We start from the raw sequence: 25,132 nt of genomic DNA, 5'->3' as shown, positions 1-25,132 counted from the left end.
CAAAGTTTGAAATAATATTGTACTTTTTGTGGCATCTGACACATGCATTAAAAAAAAAAAAGTTTAATATGACTGTTAAGGGTGTCCAAAAATAAACATACAGTAAAACTACACTTTTAATGTACATTAAAAGTTACGTATAGGTGATTTTGGTTGTTTTTTGTCAGCTTTTGTAAGTAATGGTTAGTTGACATTCCTAAACCTGACTTTTGCTAACCTGACTGTCCTTTCTCAACCTGCCAGTTAGAGTTTCTAATGTAACTGACTACTGCTGCACAAATATGGCAGCCCCCTCATAGAGGAATATGGGGTATTCGCTAGGTAATAAAAAGCATCAGACAAATACTTTTATGGAAATATTATAAATAGCCTGTAAAGACAATGTTATGATAAATGTAAAAAAACATTCTCGTGTCAATCTCTCTTTAAAAGTATATATTAGAGACATTTTGTAATTTAAAAACTTTTTTAGTATTACTTTTTTTTTTAAAAAAAAAAAATTCTGCACCTTTCCAGTTTGGCATATAAGTGGTTACTTGGTTGCTAACTTACTAATAGGGCAGCGGTATGAAAGTCATCAAGGAAGTTGAATAGAACAGGGCTCCATGTAAAAGAAGATGTCAAATAATTAAATATACATTGTAATAAGAATAATAGTAAAAATGTAGCTTCACAGAGAAGCAGTTTTCTTGGTTGCTGGTGTTAATGACCCCACCCCATTACAGATTGCATTTTATATTCCAAGGAAGACAAAAAATACAAAATGAAAATAATACACACATAAATAGGTCTATCTTTAGTATAATTTTGTAGATATTTGGGATGTTGAGCTGTTTGAGAGAATATATTAAGTTCTCATTTTTTCTGTCACTGACTAGTTTATTTCTCAAGACTTGTGTGGCCTTACTAGTTTCTTAATTCCAGTTATGTAAATAGAAACAGTCCCTGGGTGAGCAAAAATTAGGCTAAATGGAAGATTGGAAATGTTATATCAATAAAAAATGTTATGTCCATTTGGCATATACTCAAATAAAGAGGATTGTAATGGGAACAGTTCCTTAATCAGTCCCCTAGCCACAATATGTAAATCATATAAAAAAACCCTCATGCTATTTTAGGGGCATTTAATGGGCAAGGCGAGTCTGGGACATGCATGGTAAGAAGTGATTTCCCTTATCCCTGACTTCACAACTAAATAATCCTCCAAGACTCCACACACCCCAAAGTTACCCACCTTCTGTTACTGGATTGACAGACCATACTGTGCCCATTAGCCTTTTTAAAGGAAGGGCGTCTAAATTGAAATCAAATGAACTTTACCTAAATTTGCTGTACTACAACTCACACATGCACCAAAATTTTAAAGCGGAACTACTGCAATAATTAAAATATAATATAAGCTTCATCATACTAAAATAAGACATTTTCTACACAGTCTAATAAAAAAAGGATCTGCCTCTTTTAATTCTGTCTTCATGCAGGAGTCGGGAGTCAGATTCTGGTTGACAGTTAGGTCTAATATAGCCTTTGGGGAGGGGGTTCCTCTTGTTTAGAAGATGTAATCAATATATAACTATTTCAAAATTAACTTTGGAGCTAATGTCTTTCAAAAAAGAAGCAAAACATATACATTTCAGTGGTTTGCTAAAAATAAGCATAGTCTAAAAGATAATCCTTATTAACTTCCTGGATGCATTTGTATAATACCATGTATTTAGCAATATAAAAAACAGATCTATAGATCCTGGTAAGCTCATCATTTTCTTTTAATTTACTGTTTTTGGCACATGCATTATCCTCTGCTCCAAAAATACAATCATTAATTGTATTACTACATCAGGAAAGCATCCAACACACCATAAAACGTATATATTATTAGTCACAATAAAAGGAAGGCAGTAAGTTATATAGAATGCTACTAATTTCACTGCCATGCTAAATTAAATACATCAATGAACTAAAATGTTTTCCTATTAGGGAAATGAAGACGGGAGTAGTTAAGTAATGTAATTTCTTTACTTGTCTGGAGTTCTGCATTCAGAATGCATTGAGGTTGTGGGCCCCCAACTAGACAGATTCCTTTTATATGTAAGTAAAATGAAATCTTGCCTTTAGTGCACCTGTTTATAATGTGGTGCTTTAAAAGGGTTCTTCCACTTGCTCATTCTGTATTTTTCTAAGCAAGATGAAATAGTTGTTGCTTGTTTTGACACAGTGTCCATGAGAAACCTGTAGATCCCACAACCTTTGTGGTGGCAGTATCTGGGGGCTCCCCTTGTCAGCTGCTTGCAATTCCTCTATACAGATTAGGGGGCATTTTAGCAGTTTTTCAAGGGTCCCTTGGACACAAGTACCTTTAATGAATGGTGTCAGTTTGTGCAACCACTCAAATGTTTGTTGCTTCCATTAACAGAGACATCTCACTTTGAGTGAAAGCAGCATCAGGAGACGACCTTAAGTTTCCTCAGTTCAGTAGAACTGGCTGAACGGTAGAGGGCTAAAAATTAACAATTTGACATGGTTGTTTGTGTTTGTATATGTTACTTATACATTGCTACAGTGCACAACTATAAAACTACTGTCAGCAATAGACTAATGTAAGTGTAGCACTATTAGACTAGTATAAGACCAGAAGGCTGTTAATACTTTGTATGCCAGGCTAGGGTACAGCATTGACCATACCAGGGACTTTTGCTTAGGGTGGGCCTTCTGTTTGTGGGAAGAGGGTTACCCAAAGTATTGTGGTGTTTAATAGGCCCCAGGAATTCTTAAGAGTGTGCTTAAGGGGTGATATGATAACTATGTATAAATATATAAGGGGATCATTTATTTACCTGTAGGTCTTTCCAGCTGACACCAGGTCACCCATTCGATTAGAAGAAAGGAGGTTCTAAATATTTGGAATGAGTTTTTTCCAGTGAGAGCTATGCCGATGATCAGTCGTATAGGCTGATACATTAGATAGCTTTAAAAATGGGTTGAATGGCTTTTTAGCAAGTGAGGGAATACAGGGTTATGGAAGATAGCTCATAGTACAAGTGGATCCAGGGACTGGTCCAATTTTGGAGTCAAGAAGGAATTTTTCCCCATCTGAGGAAAATTGGAGAGGCTTCAGATGGGGTTTTTTGCCTTCCTTTGGAAGGAAGGCAGTTAGGCAGGTTAAAAAAAAGTTAAAAGGTAAAAGGTTTTTTCAACCTAACTTACTATGTTACTATGTATATGTATTTATGCCAAACTGAAGGGGAACAAGTCACCTAGGCTGGCTGAGTAACAGTGATAATGCTGTCATATGAGCATAATGATCATAAAAAATCAGGAAATAATTCAATATAACCTTTAACAAAAAATATGAGCAATGCTCTATAGTATAATCTAATCAGATCAGCTGATGGACACTGCTTTTAGAATGAAGAATCTCTCTACAGAGAAATACCCTCCTTACCATGAGGCCTCTATGCTGGGTTTCTAGGCGTATACCTGTGTATAAATACGGTATTAACCCACTAACATTCTGTTGGAGCTTTGTGCTGCTCAGCTACCCTGACTGGCAATAAGTGGGTGCTGACCCATTCCTAAAACACAAGCTGGCCAAGACCTAAGGGAGGATTCCAATGACAATCTTATCCCATATGCAGCCAAAAATGAAGTACAACGCCTCTTCTTTTCCCTTAATACTTTGAAAGACTTCATTCCTTCCCCAGAGACAGGGAATGACAGTCTTTTAAACCATCCACAGAAAGGGGTTTTTCTTTGATACCTGAACTAATGATCAAGTGGCACCTACTGGCAATGTGTCAATTAGCTAACAGAAGTAATTAAGACAGCAGAATGTTTGTATATGGTAAATGCAATCCTAAGGCTTACAAATGTTTCTTTATTATCTCCATATGTGTTCTTGTTATTGTTGTTGTGTTTCTCACAAGCCTATTTTTTACCTGTCAAGGTCACACTTCTGCCGCTCATAGTTCCTAAGAACTCTCAGGACTTGGACATCTTGACTGAGAAAACAAGGAGGCAATAATCCATGTATACCCAGTTGCAGCCTCTCCTCCAGTGAGAATGCCATGCCCTAAATAATACAAGATAAAGGCAAATTATGCAAGGGAAACAAAAAACCATGACAAACATTTTTACATACATTATTTGACACACATCATTCCTAATTCGTTCTTCAAAGTAGCCTTTGTGAGCATTTCCACACTAGAATTTATGTAACACACCCATTTAGAAAAATAGAAACAAAAACAACACAGATGGTAATTTACATCTTCATAATTCACCCACAGGATGCTGGGAATGCTATTTGGTTGATGCCCTCTATTATAATTCATTGCACTGGGGCTTGGCCTAGATGCGCATTGAATAGGATGTGACTGTGAGAGCTCCACCTAATATCCTGATATTACCTCCATGTTTTTTTACTGCCTACAGGAACCAGACATCTCCCGGTTTGGCTACTGTCTGGTGCTTTTCTTGCAGTTCCGGATGGGAAAACATGGAAGTAACCAACTATGTGCAAGGCGAATCCAGCACCTCACCCTGGGCAAGATGGCGCCATGTCATGGGTTGACCAGGACTCCTCATCGGAACCTGAAATCATCAATGGCACACTCTGGAAGTCTTGCTGCGCAGAAGAGTTTAAGCAAATTTCCTAGAACCCCCTGGCGATTACACAGACCGCTGAAAATCCCTCCTCACCAGGAATGCAGGAGTTTAAGCCCACTGCTGACACAGATACAATACAAATATCTGTGGAGCTCACTTTGTTAGAGATAATGCAATTACTGGGGCAAAATCGTACTACATGGAATTCCTGAGTTACAAAGATCTGACTGACATACAACTCACACTAACAAACGGAGACTATTACAGTAATGTACTGTGGTTTGCTTGACTTTTAGGGCTAGTCCACACGGGGAGATAGCGACGCGTTTGCGGTCGCGGCGACAAAGCGCCGCGACAGTCGCCGCGACCGGCGCAGGCGACAGTTTTGTATGGGCGCCTATGTAAAAACGCCTGTGCTAACCACACGAGGCGATGCGCTTTTCAACAGTCGCCTGAAAATGCCTCGCCAGGCTTTTTCAGGCGACTGTTGAAAAGCGCATCGCCTCGTGTGGTTAGCACAGGCGTTTTTACATAGGCGCCCATACAAAACTGTCGCCTGCGCCGGTCGCGGCGACTGTCGCGGCGCTTTGTCGCCGCGACCGCAAACGCGTCGCTATCTCCCCGTGTGGACTAGCCCTTATTAGCATTTAGCTTTAATAAACCACCTGCCCCAACCCCTTTCTGGCATGTATCTACTGTGGAGCACAGAAAGGTAAAAATAAATACTATATTTGGATGGGAAATAGCGCTCCAACAATAAATGCCTGGGTCAACTTAATAAATAACTTACTAAATAAAACCTTACAATCTATCAAACTCAAGTATATAGCCATGGGGTGCCCTGCAAAAGAATATGGAATCCATGGCTAGACATAAATCTAATCCCTGATTAGTAACTTTATTTGGCAGGGCATGGCTTAACCCCCTTTGCACTATAACGCTTTCTTTCTGTACAGTTGTAAGATGCAGTGACAGCAATGCATATTGGACATATTATGTGTGTTACTGTACCCTCGTACACTGAGATCTTGGAATGATATGTACTTGCAATGGAACTTTGGCTCTGAACCATGTTATGTTTTGTTGTTATTGTTTAAAAACATTAAAATACTGTTAGGACAAATCTGTCTAAGCTGCATTTAATAGGTAAATGTAACTGTTCCAACTTACATACAAATTCAACTTAAGAACAAACTTACAGAACTCATATGTAACCTTGGGACTTTCTGTACTGTACTCAATAGACAGATGGATGAGTTAAAAATTTACTTTAACCTGGTCATACAAGATATACAGAACATTAGAGACTGCACATTAGAAGTTGAAAAATGGGTTTCTGACTTGAATGATTTGGTACATCCTATTCCCACACAATTGGAGGATACAGCCCACAGACTGGCAGCCTTTGAGGCACAGGTAGATGACCTTGAAAACCATTTTAGATAGAATAATGTTTGTATTATTGGCCTTCCAGAAAGGGCTGAAGGGAAACAGGTGGAAATATTTTTGGAGCAATGGCTGCTTAAGCTTTTCCAATAGAACAAACTCAAGTCACCTCCACCTGGGGCACCCCATGACCTTTTATTGCTCACTTGCTAAACTTCCATGACAGAGATAAAATTCTCCAAGAAGTAAGGAAAGTTGGAAACATTTTGCATGAGAATCAAAGAATTTCCTTTTACCCTGACTTTTCCCTGGAGGACAAAAAGATGAAGTTACCTCCATTAAGGAAAACCTGCACAGACGTCAAGTTCCCTACTCTGTGCTATTCACGGCTCGCCTTCAAGTGGTTGCAAATACTTGTACTTACTTCTTTGCTACACTTGAGGAGGCACACACTTGGATTGTGGCAATACCTACTTTCAACAGCCATCACAGCCATAATGTTCTCCACGTCAGAGCCACCTCTGGATTGGTCCAGACATTAGGAGGTACTCAACCCAGGGAGACAGCTCTTTTTTTGCGATCGGAGCTCCACTTTGCACACATGTTTGTCTACTATCTTGGGATAATTCTTTGCACTACCACAAGGGAGCACAGAGTGTTTCAGCTTTACTTAACATATTACATCTGATGATGTCTTGTCCTGTCCCTGCATTATGCTGTCCTGTCTTGCAGGAGTTGCATAGTTTTGCACTTGCACTTTTTGTCTGTTGTCTGGTACTTCTATGTTGTGTGTAGCACCATTTTCCTAGAGTAACTCTGTTTCATTTCACTGTGTACTGTACAAACGTATATGATGAAATGACAAACTCACACTTGACTTGACCTCTCTGTGTATGATTTGCTGTCTGTATAAGCCAGTGCTAAATAATGGAGGTAAAGAGCACAGTACTCAAATGCATCAACAGTTGCAAGCTTACATTTTTGCAAATTATGAAATCTGCATCCCAACACCACTGTCATATTCATCATGAAAAAGCAACATGTCTCTTTAGATTCTAGTAAAGTCAGTTCTGTCGATGCACAGTTTACAAAAGTAATTAACTGTAAACTGAATTGCAAATTTCAAGCAGGAAACCAAATATAGTAACTGTGATTGTAGCTGGGATTAACCAACTCATGGAAAACACATTTTTTCCCCAAAAGTAATGCAGGCTGTATAACTATTTACTTATCGAATCAATTGATAGTGCTGTCTATCCATACATCAGAAACATCAAGGTTGTTTACATTGGCAGTAACGCTACTCAACAATAAAAAAATTTATTTTGGAATGTGAAATCTAGCACACTAAAGAAGAAAAAGTGAAGTGAAGTTTTCTTTGTGGCAAAGAAATCCAGTCAGCTATTGGTGGGGTTAAATATGTTTTGTTGCACAAATTGTCTTACACTATTACAATATTATATTTTATAGTATGTTTATTTAAGGGCAAAGCTATGTTTCTCAACAAACATCTCCAACAGATACAAAAGAGCTGCTGGCTGCAATAATTGCATGCACATGTTATTAGATATTAGATTCGATTTCAGATACATATGTCAACAAATAAACCAGTATATTCTGCCTCCAAATGCATATATGGTTAAAAAAAACTGTTAACATTATGCAGTTAAGGGTGGTGACAGGTGGTCCGATTCAGGGAGATTAGTCACCCCAGCGACAAATCTCCTCTTCTTCGGGCAACTAATCTCCCCAGAATCGCCATGTCTGCCACCAGCCTTAGGCTTGTGACACACGGGCAGATTCTGGGAGATTTGGTCGCCTCGCGTGTCTTCCCGTCCGTCATAATGAAAAGTCGCCTGCGCTAAAACACATGCGGCGCTTCGTTTTCTGAAGTCGCCCGAAGTTGCCTCACTAGTAAACTTCGGGCGACTTTGGAAAAACAAAGCGGCACGTGTGCTTTAGCGCAGGCGACTTTTCATTATAGTGGACGGGAAGACACGCAAAGGCAGTTCGGGGAGATTGTCACCCAGAAGAAGAGGCGATTAGTCGCCAGGCGACTAAATCTCCCCGAATTTGTCCGTGTATACTAGTCTTAACCTGCAATCACCTTTATTGTGAGCGTTACATGTTTGGAGATAGCTCCCTTTATCATGGGAGTTGTTGTCACAGTACAGATAATTGCCGGCCAATTCCATGTAATGTCAACAGTTCTTTGACCATATATGCATTTGGGAGGAACTGGGACATTCAGGTACCATTCCATACTTCTTGAGAGCCAGTGTATTCAGAACTAATGATTAATCAGGCCTGTAGAATCAGCTTTATGACAAATGCAAAGTCACGTCTGTTAATGTTTTAATGATTTCCAGCAACCCTTATGTTAGGCCTTTCAGCAGCAACGCAGAGCATATGAGCACGTGGAGGGTCATTGCCACAAAGATCACAAAATTGGAAGCTGTTGTGTGCATCTTTCAAGGCCTAGATCATTATAATTATAGGGTTGCTGAAACTCAGTACAGTAATTTCATTATACAGGTATTGGATCTATTATACAGAATGCTCGGAACCTGGGGTTTTCCAGGTAAGGGATCTGTACATAATTTGGATCAGCATACCTTTAGTCTGCTAAAAATTTAAACATGAAATAAACCCAATAGGATTGTTTTGCCACCAATATGGATTCACGCTGCTTAGTTATCATCAAGTACAACTACTGTTTTGTTATTACAGAGAAAAATAAAAATTTAATTGAACTCTAAGGGAGATGGCCTACCCGTAATTTGGATCTTTCTGGATAACAGGTTTCTGGGAAAGGGATCAGATACCTGAATTACATGGAGCATTTACAGTCATAATAATAATAATTTTCTTTCTTTTCATGTTTTATATTGCAATAAAACGTGGTAGGGTAGAAGATGGAATCACTGGTTGTAGGCTTACGATTTGGCTATAAAAACTATTTCAGGTTGTGAATGGATTGAGCACAATTTTCAGTGCAATGTTTTCCCCCCCGCCATAAAAATAGCAAGTGACCTGCATAGTGAAAAAAAACTGTAATCTGTATTTGTGCCACTGGCCACATGGGTCACTGTTTGCAATAAAATGGAATCTGCTGTACATAATAATGCACAAAAAATTTGGTGATAACTGCTCATGTGCTATCAGTTGGGCAATTCCCTCTAGTTATTATAGGAAGCAATTTTAAAATGATTAGTATTCGTTCCTGAAAAACAGCTGCATATATAGGATGTAGACAACTCACCACTATACCCTTAAATGGATGTGTATTGTGAGAATGATCGGTAATGCATCTATTAAACCCTTAATTCTTACTATTTCATAGCACAGTTTTCCTTTCACATAACATTTCTATTGCAGTCAACTTTAATAATGAACTTTCTTTCAACTGGCCATGGAAACACAGGAGCGTAGGCTCAAATGCATTTCTATTCACTCTAGAATACAACGTACCCATTCTTCCATATTTGAGTATCCAATCCCAATTTCCTCCAGGGAGGTTAGGCTGGCTTCAGCAAAGAATTTTCATTGTAGAAAAAAATATATTTTATCACAAATTTAGCAAAAGAAATCTCTCTGGATTTAATCACTGTATATATACTTGGGGAAATAATATGCCTTCATAAATTCCATTCAAACGCAATACGCAATATTTGCTACAAGATACGGGTTTGTTAAAGTTAGAATAATACAAAGCTTAATACGAAAGATGGAGAAAACAGAGGGATAATTCCTCTGCCCTATTCTGGATAAAGTGTAGGTACTCTAATTGTAAAAGAAAATTATAGTTTGAAATTCAATATATATTTTGGTATGTTTGAGATATTGAGCTTTTGATTGAATTCTCTTTCCAAAGCTCATTATAACTAATTATACAGTGTGTGTAAATATATATATATATATATATATATATATATATATATATATATATATATAAATATATATATACAAATATATTTATATGTTCGCTTATTTTTTGAGCAGGCACGATATTGCTATAGGATATGAATAAATACAGTATATCAGTTCCTGCTCATCTATATGTCATGTCTGAGTTTTTTTAAAGGCCACAAAGTGTTGTTATAGCAAGAGACATGGCTAAAGCATAACTGGACTCCCAATAATGGCATAATTTCTACATTTGGAAATATACATTGTTTTGTTTGTGCAGGATAGAGCAAAAGAAGCATCATCTGAAGATGAAGAATTGTTGGATATTGAAGGAGATCTATTGCAAAAATAAAAATTTCATATTAGCTTAATCTCACTGAAATAGGAAACTTTCAAAATATAATCAATCATTCTGTACCATTTATGTGATAATCAAGTTACTCTTCACTCTCCCAACCTTTCACTCTTTCTATTCTCTTCATGAGTAGTAGGAGTCAATTTTTGACCACTAGGTCCTTTGGGGGGGGGGGGTTCACCCTTTGCCTAGAAGATGTATAAGAGCTCACTCTTACAAAATAACAAGCTCTGATGGAAATCATTTTTCTTATGTGTGAAGGGTTTGCGAGAGTCAGTTATTTTGTTAACTTTTGTTTGTACTGCAGTTGGTTATTTGAATTAGCTCTAAAAATCTGATAGGGAGCCCCCTAAAACATATTTATACTTATTTGTGGATGTTCAGATAGGAACATTTCTACATATGCCAAACTGAATGAGTTTATGTTAATAAGAGGTATATTTTCCCTTTAACCTTACTCCCACTATCTTCCCATTTCCCTTAACAAATGCATTTGTTTTTTTCATTTAAAAAATCTTTTGCTTTTGTCTCTGTTCAAGTATTTGTACCAATGGGCGACCTTAGCTGCCATGGCCCAGGTATGGTCTTAATCCTGGCAAACCCTGTAGCTCCATTCCTAAATTTACTCCAGGGTGGGGTAAAGGAGATCCTGAAAATACAGGGGCAAAGAGAATGTGAAAAGGGTCAGAACAAACACTGGGTAAAAAGACCTCTAAAGATTACTAGTCATCAAGCTTCCCCATGGTACTCTATACACCCAAAACAAATTTTATGCACTTTGTCAGACATAATAATGCTTGGGCACATCTAATAACATGCCATTTTTGAAGGAATAAAAGTGAAGAAAATAAAACATACATAGCCAGAAATATACACAAACAAGTTTTCCCTTCGTTTTTTTCCCTACAAGATTCTGAAGGTGTAATGTGGATATCTGTCAGAATGTTGAGGGAATGGATAGACTGTAAGCACCTGCAAGCTGTGCCAGGCACGGGTTACACACTTTTTAGCAATGACGTAACAAACTTTTTTTTATTATTAGCATATGCTCAGTTATTTCACTGGTTTCACTAGAACCTGAGATGTACTTTTTTCATTTAAACTATATAGGTCGCTGGGTTTTGTAACATTATAAAGTTATAATGTTTTGATATTGGACGGTTGTTCAATAACACAGTTATAATGTCCTTTCAGTAGGCTTCTCATATTCTATGTATAAACTGCAACCCATATTTAACAATAAGCCACAAGATTCTTTAGTTTTTAGTAATTCCTAGAATTGCTTTATTTTTCCCAAGTACAGCAGTTCTATGCAATGTATAATATATTCTCCCCTCTGCACTATAAAAGAACAATTCGAGTAGTTTGGCACTGGTGAAGGGGGAAAAGGGGCAACACTATTGCAGAGGAATGTGTTCACTTCTAAAGGGGAATTATATAATATCTCTTTTTTTATTTTAAGTTTTATTTTTTAGTTTTGTTTTCATTGGTTTCCATGAAGGTGTTGCTGATAAAGATTGCAGTTCCAGCATTGTGCATGCTTGCATTTTTCACTGCATGGTCACAGCCTTCATAGTCTCCTCTCTCAGCCCTCTTGTAGTGTCAATCTCTTTACAAGTAACAAGCAGAGGATTTAAAAAAAAAAAAAAATATATATATATATATATATATATATATATATCTGTAAACACACATACACAAAGGTATGGGGTGCGTTATCCGGAAACACATTATTCAGAAAGCTCTGAATTACGGAAAGGCCATCTCCCTAGGCTCCATTTTATAAAAATAATCCAGATTTTTAAAATGATTTCATTTTTCTCTGTAATAATGTAAAAGTTCCTTGTACTTGATGCAAACTATGATATTAATGAGACTGTTTAATGTTTACATGATTTTCTATGAATATTCAAATTACAGAAAGACCCATTATCCGGGAAAAACCCCAGGTCCCAAGCATTCTTGGTAACAGGTCCCACACCTGTATATATTTATATGTAGCAGGAAACAAAGCCCTGAAATGCTTTAAATATGACAGAAAACTAGACAAATCTATGTACAAGTCCATTACAAATAAGTGAATGTATTTAAGAATACTGTAGTACATTTGCAATGATATTAATAGAAATCTTAAGGTGACCATAGACGTAGAGAGCCGCTCATTTGGCGACGGGACCGCATACACGATTTTTTAACCTGCCCGATAGAGATCTGCCAGACTTTCGGCCAGATATCGATCGTGTAGGCCCGTCGGATGGCCCCACACACGGGCCAATAAGATGTCGACTCTGCCTTTAGTACAAACTATTAGATTATGCATTAAAAATGTATAAAGTATATTAAAACAAGAGTTTAAAAGCATCAAATGACATGAAGGCTTTGAAATATCTGACTTGTAACTCAGCCACCTGCTAAGCCTAAGGGCGTCTGAAATCAGCAAAGAAGCCGACTTTTATAAAATTAAACAATAGAAAAAGCTTGGCTTGCTAATATTTAGCAATTGTATGTAACCAAATACAAGTTGGTCACAAAGCACAAGTGTATGATGGGAACACATTATACAGCCTGCTGTGAATGTGGCATTTATACAAAATAATAATAAAAAAAGAACTGTCTGGAATTGATATAAATCAGTGCAGTTTGCAACCGAATATGAATAACTAAATCAGACAAAATGTATTTCAGCTGCTTTTTAAAGATTATAAAGGAGCATTTATATTGTTGTATGTCAAAGCAAAGCTGCAATTATTACCTTTCTTTCATCAAAGATAACATGTTTGTCTATGTTAATCAGCACAGTATACCAAGTGAAATTGTTTACAGCTGGAAGAAAGGTTATCAATAGAACTGCACATACAGTAAATGCTTTATCCAGCGAAAATCACCTTTTATAAACAAACATCAGAACATTCTGGTGCAATCACATTCAACAAAACACCTTTAAAAAATTAACCAGATGTTAATAAAACACATCTCCGCACAGTATAACCTAGGGTCAGGTTTACTGAAATTCTTTAATAATTTTCTCACCTAGTAGAATTTGAATTTTTTACTGTTGTTGTTACTCATCCAACACTCTCCCCAAATACATACAAGAATTTTAACCCTGAATGAAAATGTTTGAATCAATATTGTAATAGTATTATCTCAGATTTTCAACATTTTTTACAGATTGAAATGATATTTGCCACTTCAGAGTTGGCAAATACTTCTAGGAGAAAAAAAAAAAACGGAAACGAAAAAAGGAAAAAGTTGTAAATACATGATTTTGAAAAACTGCATGCAATTGAAGTTTCATAATAATATCTCAAATGTTCACAGTAAAAACACAACATTTATCACAACTATCTTCCCTATAGTGTTCAATTAACAAGAAAAGATATTGCCATATTTGTCACCCTTCTGATGACAAAGCCTTAGCTGACAGATAATAATAATATGCTATGCATTACATGAGCAGGGCCATCTCTGTAGCCAGAAGATGTAACAGCTGATACACCCAGTTCAACATGTTGAATGGTCTTGAATTTCATAATGTTTAGCAATGCATCTAACAGAAATTTGTTCCTGTAGCCTCTATTATGGCTGTGCATTACTATGTCAGGGTAGACAGGTATGGGACCTGTTATCCAGAATGCTCAGGACCTAGGGTTTTCTGGATAAGAGATATTTCCAAAAATTTTATCCCCATACCTTAAGTCTACTTAAAAATAATTTAAATATTAAATAAGCCTGGTAGGATTGTTTTTCTTCCAATAAGGATGAATTGTATCTTAGTTGGGATCAAGTACAAGGTACGGTTTTATTATTACAGAGAAAAAGGAAATAATTTTTTAAAATGTTGGTTATTTGATTTTAACGGAGTTATGGGAGATGACATTCCCATAATTGTGAGCTTTCTGGATAACAGGTTTTCGGATCCCCATGTACTTTATTACAGCATTCTGCATGGTGCAGCTGTTTCCAAGGGGGTTACAGAAAGCCAAATTATTAGTGATATGTTTAAACTCAACATGTATCATCTGTTGCAAAAAATTGGCATTGGTATTGAAAATTCCAACAGCTGGAATGTGGCTTTGTGAACAGTTTGTGTATATAAATATATACAAACAGCAATCCAAACTTTTCAAATGGTGAGATTTAGTCAGCATGTTCATTAAACTGACCAAGGACTATTTATATTGCACTCAGTTTTCAAGTTTAAAAAGTGTGCAAATGCCATATTAATAAATGAGGTCAGATCTTAATAAGGAATAATTCTGTGAGACACCTTGAATGAACAAAGCATTCCTACAGCAGCTGATTATAGTCCTTATGAGAATAGTATAGTATAATAAAGCCTGTACCATGAGCCATAGAACATCTTATTCTATTTCCAAAAATCAAAAGAGCTTTGGTTTTTAGATCTTTGCTGTGGGGAACAAAGCATCTATGCAAACAACATTTTTCAACCACAGAGTTTTCAAGGCACAGCTGCATGGGAAGAAATGAGGACAGAACTTTCAGGTGGTTTGGATTAAGTTGTAGACTAAAGGGAGGGATTAGCTGACCTTAATGGAAAAGTACAAATATGGCTGTTTGACATTTAGAATATCTGAGGTGGGATAGACATCTTTCTAGGAGACACTGGAGAAAGGGAATTTATTTTATACAGATGTTATTTTAATACAACTGCAAGAACCAACAAATAGGGCTATATGGGAGAGGCACTAAGCACTGCTAAATGACTCCATGACACAAAGAATCTGTTAACAAATAGAGGCCCATTTATCAAAGATTGAATTTTAGTGATATTAGAGCTTTTTGAAACCATGATTTTACTCATTTATTCTAAAAGTACGCATTACATGAAATTTATTAAAAGATCCCATTATTAAAGTACAAATAAAAAAAAATGCGGAACGATGCACAACAAAATCAGAAAATAGTTTTTCAGGCATTTACTAGTGAGAAAAAATCCGAAAACCTCTAAAAGTCTGAATGACTAAAAAAAATGTCCAGTAGGATCAGTGCAGCACCCATGGGCATCTAGAGGACCCCGACTGCATTTACTTGCCAAAGTTTTGTATGAAAGTTTTTTTTATGTTTTTTAAACTCAATTTTAAATTTTTTACAGTTTTAGAAAAATACAAAAACTTGGATTTTTAGAGAAAAATATAATTTGTTTAAAAAAATGGAAATCTGAATGTAAATCAGCCCCTTAGCATGGAGGCTGAATATACAGTATACTCAAACATAATACTGAAACATCTTCTAAATTTCACATTAGAATTAAAACAGTAGAACTCTAGATTGAATATCAGAGGCTCTGTACATGTTTTTGCACAATGCACTTTTAGTGTTGCCCCAGGGGCTATTTTTAATAGCACTGTGGTCACAGAGGCTTGGTGGTACATGGCATCCCTTGGAATTCCCTGGATTGTGCTGCAATCACATGATCAGGCTAAGGAGTGCCCAACAGAGCTGTGCTCTACATTTAGTTGCTACAGTGTTAAACTGGTGCAAGATAAAGAGCGTCTGCATTGATCCACTTTTCCCACCTAATGCTCCTGCACTTGCCTTACAAAATGAGCCCGTTTGTAGTTAGCAAAAAAGATTGCTATGTTCAAATTCTCTTCTTTGCAAATATAAATGTCTATTTGCCTTTACTTGAAATAGCACTATTATTTAATAAAAACTCATACCTGTAAAGTAAATTACTATTATATTATTATAGTCTCAGATCAGATTTATGGCATATTTGTGTCACATTTTAGAGGCTCAAAATACACAGCCCCTGAAACTATTATACGTCTTTTATATGACAAAACAAACACACAATAATGTCCCAAACAAGTACCTCCTGAAACAGAAGCCTATGGCAGGAAATTATATAGTAGAAAGAATGGCAGTACTCTGTTCCACCTGGCTTTGTCCCAGCACCTGGCATAATAAGATCAATTGTTCCAGTACAATATAAGATCTGTGATAAAATCTATGTTTACATTGCGAGAGTTGTTCATCAGTTTCCCCCTTGCATACTGAGAATTGTAGTCAGGTTGGTGGGCTGGAAGCTCCCTTGAAAAGTCTCTCACCTGTAGTCACTGGGGGAAAGTAATAAAAACTGTGACCTGAAGGATATGAGCAACGCAATTTTTTCTCTTTATGTGAATTTCATATAGAATTTGTGCACAAGCATTTATCAACCCATCTGACAGTAGAAAAACAAATATTAGAGAATTTGCACTAGTCCATGGTCTATGTAATAAAACGGCTTACTGAAAAAGTCATTTTATTTGTGCCAAAAATATACTGCCTTCATGCAGGTTTTAAAAATATAGTATGTGAATTGTAATGACTGTAGATAACTGACATTACATGCTAATATTTGTTCTTCTTTCTATTCAGTTTTCCTTGTTAATGACTTTTACAGGTATGGGACCTGTTATTCAGAATGCTTGGAACCTGGGGTTTTCCGGATAAAGGATCTTTCCATAATTTGGATCTCCATACCTTAGAAAGTCTACTACTAAAACATTATACACCAAAAGGCTTGTTTTTCTTCCAATAAGGAATTATATTTCAGTTTGGATCAAGAACAAGGTACTGTTTTATTATTACAGAGAAAAGGGACATTTTTAGAAAAATATTTGGATTGTTTGGATAAAATAGAGTCTATGGTAGACAGCCTTTCCGAGCTTTCTGGGTAACGGGTTTCTGGATAATGTATCCCATACCTGTATTACATTTTCCCAATTAATTTAATACAAGTGCTTGCCAAATCATTTCAACTGGAGGGTTGACTTTGGTCAGGACTTCACTTTAGCTAATAACAAGGTTACACATGTATGAAAACACGAGTTCTCATCCTAATTCACTAATTAAGCATTTAAAGATCTTTGGCTATTGCAACAAAGCACCTTTGCGCTGCAGTCATAATTAACTGTAATCCACCAACATCAGAATTATATGCTTAAAGAATTGTAAAATAGGTTTCTTGAAACCACAGTTTCCTACCCTGTCAATTTAAAAATCTCACTCATTAATACACACAGAAAAAACAGTTTTTGTAATAGTAAATGAAGTGAAACTTAGAAACCAGTGTAAAATATTAAAAACTATTAAGGAAAGAAAATGTTGCCACAGTATAGCTTGGCTTTTACGCATAAAGGATATGTAAGATAAACAGACATACAGTATATCAACAGATTTGCTGGCATTGATGAACTATGTCTCTTTAGTAGATACTATAAGAGACCCGTATCAAGTGCAAACAACAATTACTGAATATATGGTGAGTTTTCTACTTGCCAGTTGGAATAACAGAAAAGTAAGTTTTATAAAAATTTTGATCATATTTTGTGGCATCCAATGAAAGAGGATATTCAATGTTCCTGTTTAGAGAGGATTAAGTAGTATACATGCATTTGGTTCATTTAAGCACAAACTAGAAATAAGGACAGTTTCAGTGGATCAATGCATGTTCTGTACCCAAATTACCTAAATGTTTTTCTAGGTGCTGCTGTGTGTGAGTAACACATTAAGAAGGAATTATTATATTTGTTTTTGTAGTAAAGGTTTAAGGTTGGACTTGCTTCTGGATTAGTGTCAATGTCTGATAATCAGAGGGGTCCTTTAAGAATAAACTAGACAGTTACATAGAAAGTAATGTTATAAAAGGCAGGAGGCACAAGATCTAGTAACCCATAACGACCAATGACATAATATATACAGGCCATTTATTGGGTTTGTAGGCCTGGAGCAAACTTTGTGTATTTTGTAACATAACCCCATAGGCTTTTAATTAGTATAAAACAACACAGTCAGGTCACTTTCTTCAGCATACTAATTCAGTATATGTATATTGATTCCCTAACTCACATACTAGAGATTATGTTCTCTAAAGGAACACACCCTTCAGTAACATTGCACCAGTCAGCAGCATAGACACCTACATTAAATGAAAAATCTCAGTTTTTACTGGTCTTTTTTGTATTATTTAAAACATTTACCGTGCACCCAAGGATAATATTGGAGTGGAGTGCTGCCCTTGGCTTGTATATACAGTATATATATATATAGAGAGAGAGAGAGAGAGAGAGAGAGAGATGCACTCGCTTACTGGAGAAAAAGCCTGGGTGCACACTGCAAAAAGGTCATATAGAATTTCATGTAAATCAAGGCACTCACAGGACTATTCTATTGGATTTAATTCATGTTTAAATATTTTTTTACTAGATGTAAGGCATATAGATCTAAATTACAGAAAGATCCCTTATCTGGAAAACCCCAGGGCCCGAGAATTCTGGATAACATGTCGATACCTGTATATATATATATATATATATATATGTACTTATATTATAGATATAGTAGATGCATGTTTTACTCACCATATTGCAGTATTATACTGAGAACATCAAGTACAAGCTCATTTGGATTCTTACTGTATGATGCATGGACTGTAAAGTTTTCCATGTTCCAAAGTGGATAAGAAACAGATTTGTTATTGGCAGAGATTTTGGTCTTTACTTGAAAAATTGTGGGGATAAAAGTGCAACAAAACAGCAGAAATGTTTAAAAATATAACAAGCAAGAACAGTGAAAATTAAGAGATAAATTAAACCTGACAGTAAAGTAGTTTTGAATAGTAAACTAGTTGTCTAGAATCTCCTTTGCTTTGTGCTGTAATATGCCAAATCTATCTATCTGAAATGTATCTTGTTTTTCCCAAGAGAGTTGGTTCCATTCACAAAGAAGTGCTGTAATGCCGTTATTACAGTAAATAATACAGCATGCTTAATTGCATGCCATTTTCATGCTTCTTATATTATCATTCCTTTCCTTTTTTTCTGTTTCCTTTACTCTCTTTATATGAGGACAATGTTTTAACATTTTTATGTAGATTAATGTTGAGACATGACATCAGCTTAATGATCAGGCCCGGATTTGAGGCAATGCCACAAAGGTCCGGGCCTAGGGTGGCAAATTGTTCGGGGTTAGTTCAACTATGGCTCTCGCACACCCTTAGTAAATTAGAGTAACGACACCTGGTGCACGAAGGTACAGGATCGGCCACCGCCCAAACAGTCCAGCAGAAAGAATCCCAAGGCACACAGGATAATTGCAAGCAAGCTACCTTGCGTGTTTATTGCGAAGTGCAATAACACGTTCGGGGTTGCATGCCACCCAGCTGCTCTACGGGAGCACTGGGGATGCGCAGCTCCGGCGCTTGCGAGCATGTGCGCAAGTGCCTGCGGGGGTAGTGTGGTTGGACAACAGGAACGTGCGGCCTAGGTGCGCCTGCCAGGGAAATCCGGCACTGTTAATGATCAAAACATAAGAACACCATTAAAGGAACAAGTGTTGGGTTGATACAATCACATGGAAGGTTTACCTAAAATGTGTGGAGTGGCCTGGCAATTTCTATGTATGCATGTGTGCAGAATAAATAGCTTTGTACCAAAATATAGAATGCTTTTGCAGAAAAAAGTCCAAAAGTTTACAAATAATTGACTAAAGATATATTTGTCATATTGAGGTACAAATGATTCGTTGGGGTGAGGAGACCCAATCAGGGCATTATTGCTATCTAACTGTAAAACATTTAACTGGTGTGTATGAAGAATATTTATTTGAAATCTTTTATAGGCTTATTCAGAAAATATTTAAAATAGTATTTAAAATCATAAACCGGAAAAGAACAAGATTTGTAAGTTCACAATATACAATGACAGTTGCATGAACTGCTCATTGGTCCCATAATGCACAGGTTCTACACAGGTTGTCTAGTCGCAGAAATACACAATAAAATGGACAGCAGAGGTTTCATAACTTTCTCTAAAGGCAGGAACATGTAATGAAACCTCATACGTGTTTTATGCCCAATGTGAGTTCATTATGCACTCCATGCACACTGCTTCATATACAAAGTTTGCATTGCAAATGAAGGCTGAAACTGGTCTAATCTGAAATATTACTAGATAATTGCATGTTATACCTTCAAATACAGAGCCCATAGAAAAATCACTGCTTTTAGACTGAGCAGAGAATAAGCTTATGGACCTACAGATACCATGAATTATTTCACCTTCTCCACCAGCTGAATACTCAGACCCACAGCTAACAGCTGGGGGACCATAAGGCCAGGGAAGAATAACGTGTGTGTAGGATACTGACATGATCTAGCTAATGTTTATTGCTGCTATATAACATAAGACTTTTGTCACACTGATTTAAATGTTAAACAGACAATTAGGTCTACTTTTAAGATAAAATCTGTATCACTGTCCTGGATAGGCGCACACATCCATGAAGGAGTGCTGTTACTGGCAATAAGAGAAATGAATTACTGAATGAATAAGAAAGCCATCTATAAACATCGCAAGATTTATTAAAACCCCAAAAGGCCAACACATACATTCTTCCTAAATGAACTGCGCTTTTCTGCAGATCTCAGCTGATTTTCTTTTCTAACTGAGACATTACTCATTTGTTTGGTTCTATTCTGACTCAAGACATGCAGAACTTAAATCGGTCAGCATGATTCACCTAGTTGGAAAACCACATCACCCAGGGAACACAGATAAAATTACATATTAAAAATTATTTTCTTCCTCTGCCTTGATAATCAGACCTGGGGCAAAATATACATAATTATAAATCCAACTACATTCAGGTACAGCATAATGCAAGCTTCATGGGAAATTGCATGAACAAAATATAGAGAGAAGGCGCACACCCATTAAAGTAAAGTGAGGGGTGCTAATCCATAGGGGACTCCCCATAAGGGTCTCAAATACTCAAAGTAATGGATAGCACACCCAATTTAAAAAAATAATAGAAACATTTATAACAAAAAAGTAAAGAAAATGCAAAAAATTATGCAAAAATAATAAATAATATAACAGTGAGCCCAACGCGTTTCGACCTTAAGGGTCTTCCTCAGGGGCACAAATAGACAAAAAAAAAAAGGCCTGCCTTTTTGTTTTTTTGTCTATTTGTGCCCCTAAGGAAGACCCTTAAAGGACAAGGAAAGTCAAAAATAGAATAATGCTAGAAATGCTGTATTTTGTATACTAAACATAAGAATGAACTTACTGCACCACAAAGCCTAATCAAACAAATGATTTATGCTTTCAAAGTTGGCCACAGGGGGCTGTCATCTTGTAACTTTGTTAAACATCTTTGCAAGACTAAGACTGTGCACATGCTCAGTGTGGTCTGTGCTGCTTAGGGATCGTCATAAACAAAGCTGCTTGAGTTCTGCATTGCTGGGAAGTAAGGCGGGGGCTCCCCATGCTGTTCATAAGTATGATTGTTAGGGACCATCTGACAATTCCTATCCACAGCAGTAAATGAAGGGAGAATTTCCCTGCATACAGTCAGGTTTCTTATAAAAACGGTACACATTTTTTAATTAAAGTATATTGGAAGTAGGTTTCTTTTTCATTAAAGAAAGTAAAAATTGGATTTTATTTTTTTGCCTTTCCTTGTCCTTTAAGGTCGAAACGCGTTGGGCTCACTGTTATATTATTTATTATTTTTGCATAATTTTTTGCATTTTCTTTACTTTTTTGTAATAAATTTTTCTATTATTTTTTGAAATTGGGTGTGCTATCCATTACTTTGAGTATTCATGGGAAATTGCAGCTGTGCTGACCCAAAACTGCCTTTAATAAATAGAACACTTATATGTTGTTCTATTTTCTTAAGATTATAGCATGATATACCAAGCCACAGATAGGATATAGGGTTAGACTATTTACAAAGGGACTACATGGATTATAAATGCCTTTGATAAAGATTTAAGTTCCCAAGCAGTTAGTTGGTTGAACTAAGAGCAGTAATGATTAAAATGCTTAGTAAAAACACTAATAGCCCAATTACCTGTACTAATTTTAGTTCAGGAAGGGGAATCTCTGCCGATTGCTTTGGGGATTTAAAGTGGATTTTTCTTATGTCAGGATTGACCTTTTTTATTCTGCGTGGGAAGGTTGGTTTAAACATCACCCACTGATCTCTAATATGAAGGAAAAAGTGGTCAGTCATCTGTATAATATCATACAGCGTTAGCAGAGTTTAAGACTTGTTTCTAGACAGTTGTGGCAACCACACTGACATTTTTCCAAGTAGCTTACGTTCCCCCACAAACAATCTTTTCAAAGCCCAGTAACTAAGAGAAAGGGGAATTCTACATGAAACCCTCTTAAATATTACTTGTACAAGTAAAAACAGTGACATTCAAATACTTAATTCTAAACTTCATGAGAAAAACATATAAATCACAAAGGTTTGTATTGTTATTAAGTGCACTGAGATGAAGAGCATGACAAGTTTATTTAACGTTTATCATTTATAAAGATGTATTATTGGGGAAACAAACCCATGCTATATGCTGAATGGAAAACCTTTATGATATCATACTCTCTCATTCTAGAGGTTTGCCTCTTACTGATATATCTTGTTCAGCATTTTTAAGGCTCTCAGTACTCACTTGACATTAGACATTTGTCAGATATCAAGAAAATAATTCATTATTTACTGTTTAACAAACAATACGCACTCCAACTCCACTGCTATATGGAAAGTCGGTTATTGAATTCATTAAAATACAGTTTTTAAGACAATTTATGTATAAAACTCTACGCGTGGAAATATAGTCAAGGTATAAAACTTTCAATTAAAACATGCATATTTGCTTACATTGAATTTAAGCTAAAGATATGATTTCAAAAAAAATCATATGGGTTTTTATAAAAGGTCAACTAAATGAAGAGTTATGGTATGTCATTTTCTGTGCTTTCACTATTCTTAAATCAGCATCTCCTTTGAGAATAACCCTTGATGACCTTTAAAGTTGAACTTCAAAACTAAATTAATACCATCAAATCAGCTTCAGAATGCTTCTAGTATGATATGGTTATTCTATGGGAATGCCTTTGGGCATTTCTGAGCTGTACGCTACAATGGGATTTTAAAGGTGATTAGGAAGTAAGTCGATATCTGGCAATAGGTCCATTCTATAGCTCCAGCACTGAGACCTTCTTATTCATTTCCTGTGTGAGAAAAACTAGACTCTGCTTAATTTCTCTGCTGAAAAATGCACATTCATTTAGTTTATAATGAATATCAGTTTCTCTAAGGCTTCCCCAAAAAAAAAAAATAAGAGCCTCTTGGAAATGAAAACAAGCTACATTACAGAACAGTTAATGGCTAATTGCTTTGAATTTTTTTTATATTAAAAATAACAGGGATGTTTAGGTCCAGCTTACATCCATTATTGTTTCCATACAGTATGCTGTATTTCAATGTCAATTTGGATACGTATAAAACAAATGAAAACCAATCACTTCTGGGCAGCAGTGCACAAGGCCTCTACAGCAATTACATTTGTTGAAATACTGTAATATTTTGCATGTTTGTTTTATCACTTATGGATAAAAGTTTATTAATCAGTTTGTGATGTTTTGGAATTGGGGCTTGTGTTAAACAATATGCAGGGCTGTTAGGTTCCCTTATCGTACAACTTTTTTTAATTTGATGCTTGAATTGTGCGACTTTTTAAAGCTGTCGCCCAATAATCGCCAATCTGCCATTGACTTGTACATGACTTCGACAAAGAGCCTCACAGGGCTCGACACATGTTGTGTTGGCAATAAACACAAAAGTTTGAGCAGTTAAATCTGTAATACTGCCTTGTGATCTTCACTTTCAATGGATATTACTATCGCATCCACGGCAGAGGTGCTACACAAGAATATTGTCTGATAATCTATATCCTGCATTGGTTTGAAGGTAACAGTCAAATTTACAATTTTATGATTTCAACAGGATTTAGCTGGAGTATTTTCTGATTTGGATTTTTAGCAGCTTCAGGGTATAATAAAAAAATGAAAACTTTGAGGTTTGATAAATAGGCCCCATAGTTTTTTTTTACAGTAGCTTATTCTGTGTTCCTGTTTATTGCTATGCAGCACAGGGGACATTACATGGCACCCTCTATAGAAGGCTAGCTGGTATCCTATGCATTAGGGATGAAGCAGTCATGTGGAACAAAGCTAGCAATGTTTCATCTTGATTGTTATAAACTTTGTTCTTATTGGTTCAATAAGTTGACTTACAGTATTGTTTCACAGAATGGATATTTTATCAGTTTTGTGAAACTGGGCTTTCATTTTTTATAGAATTTTAATATAATGATATCCTTTTGTGCACAAACTAGATTTTGTTGTTATTCTTTAATAGAAATAGGTATTTCTTTATCTCTGGATATGGTCACAAATACTTATGTACCCTGAGAGACATTCATTCTCTGTACTAGGGATATTTTTGTTTATCCTGGGTTGTTAAAGTATTTTATTTTTGCTTTGAGTGGAACAGCTTATACAACCCACACACCTTATAAAGTGCCTTACAAAACTACTGTCTTACAGGAAACATTTCCTAGATGCTTAAAATTGTATGTATGTATGTATGTATATTTTAATTTGTAAAGCGCTCCTTGAGGGCAAAGCACTGTACAACAAAACAATAAATTAGTTGTAACAAACAAGGGGTCATTGGAATAAAAAGTAACAATAAGTGCATTATTAGAATACAATTCACATAAATATAAACTATAATTACAATGCAGATTAAGTGCTCAGTGTCAAGAAAACAAAAGGCTAGAGGACCCTACCCCGTAGGGTTTACAGTCTAAATGGGAGGGTAACATACAGACACAATTCAGAGGGGTAAAATTGTATTATTTTGCATAATAGTTGTATCTGCCTTTCCTCTGGACTGTCATTACTCTGTGTGCCTACTCCTATTAATCTTTTTTCCAACAGGATAACTGGAAAGAAACCAATTTATATTTTAAACAGGTGATGGAAAAAAAAAACATAATTCCTCCAG

At 36.1% G+C, this 25,132-nt stretch overlaps 1 protein-coding gene across 2 annotated transcripts in view; it reads right to left on the bottom strand.

Annotated features, from left to right (window-relative positions):
- Nucleotides 1-25,132, bottom strand: part of me1.L (malic enzyme 1, NADP(+)-dependent, cytosolic L homeolog) — a 203,176-nt gene that overhangs the window by 111,872 nt on the left and 66,172 nt on the right. For both annotated transcript variants that reach the window (XM_041563053.1, XM_018263440.2), the window contains exon 2: nt 3,936-4,069. In XM_041563053.1, coding sequence (XP_041418987.1) covers nt 3,936-4,066 — 131 coding nt within the window. In that variant the 5' untranslated portion in view covers nt 4,067-4,069. The remainder of the gene's footprint in view (nt 1-3,935; nt 4,070-25,132) is intronic.

The sequence above is a fragment of the Xenopus laevis genome, chromosome 5L (genome assembly GCF_017654675.1).
Source record: "Xenopus laevis strain J_2021 chromosome 5L, Xenopus_laevis_v10.1, whole genome shotgun sequence".
NCBI classification, from domain to species: domain Eukaryota; kingdom Metazoa; phylum Chordata; class Amphibia; order Anura; family Pipidae; genus Xenopus; species Xenopus laevis.
The sequence above is the reverse complement of the archived record's forward strand: the minus strand, read 5'-3'. Positions and strand labels throughout refer to the sequence as shown.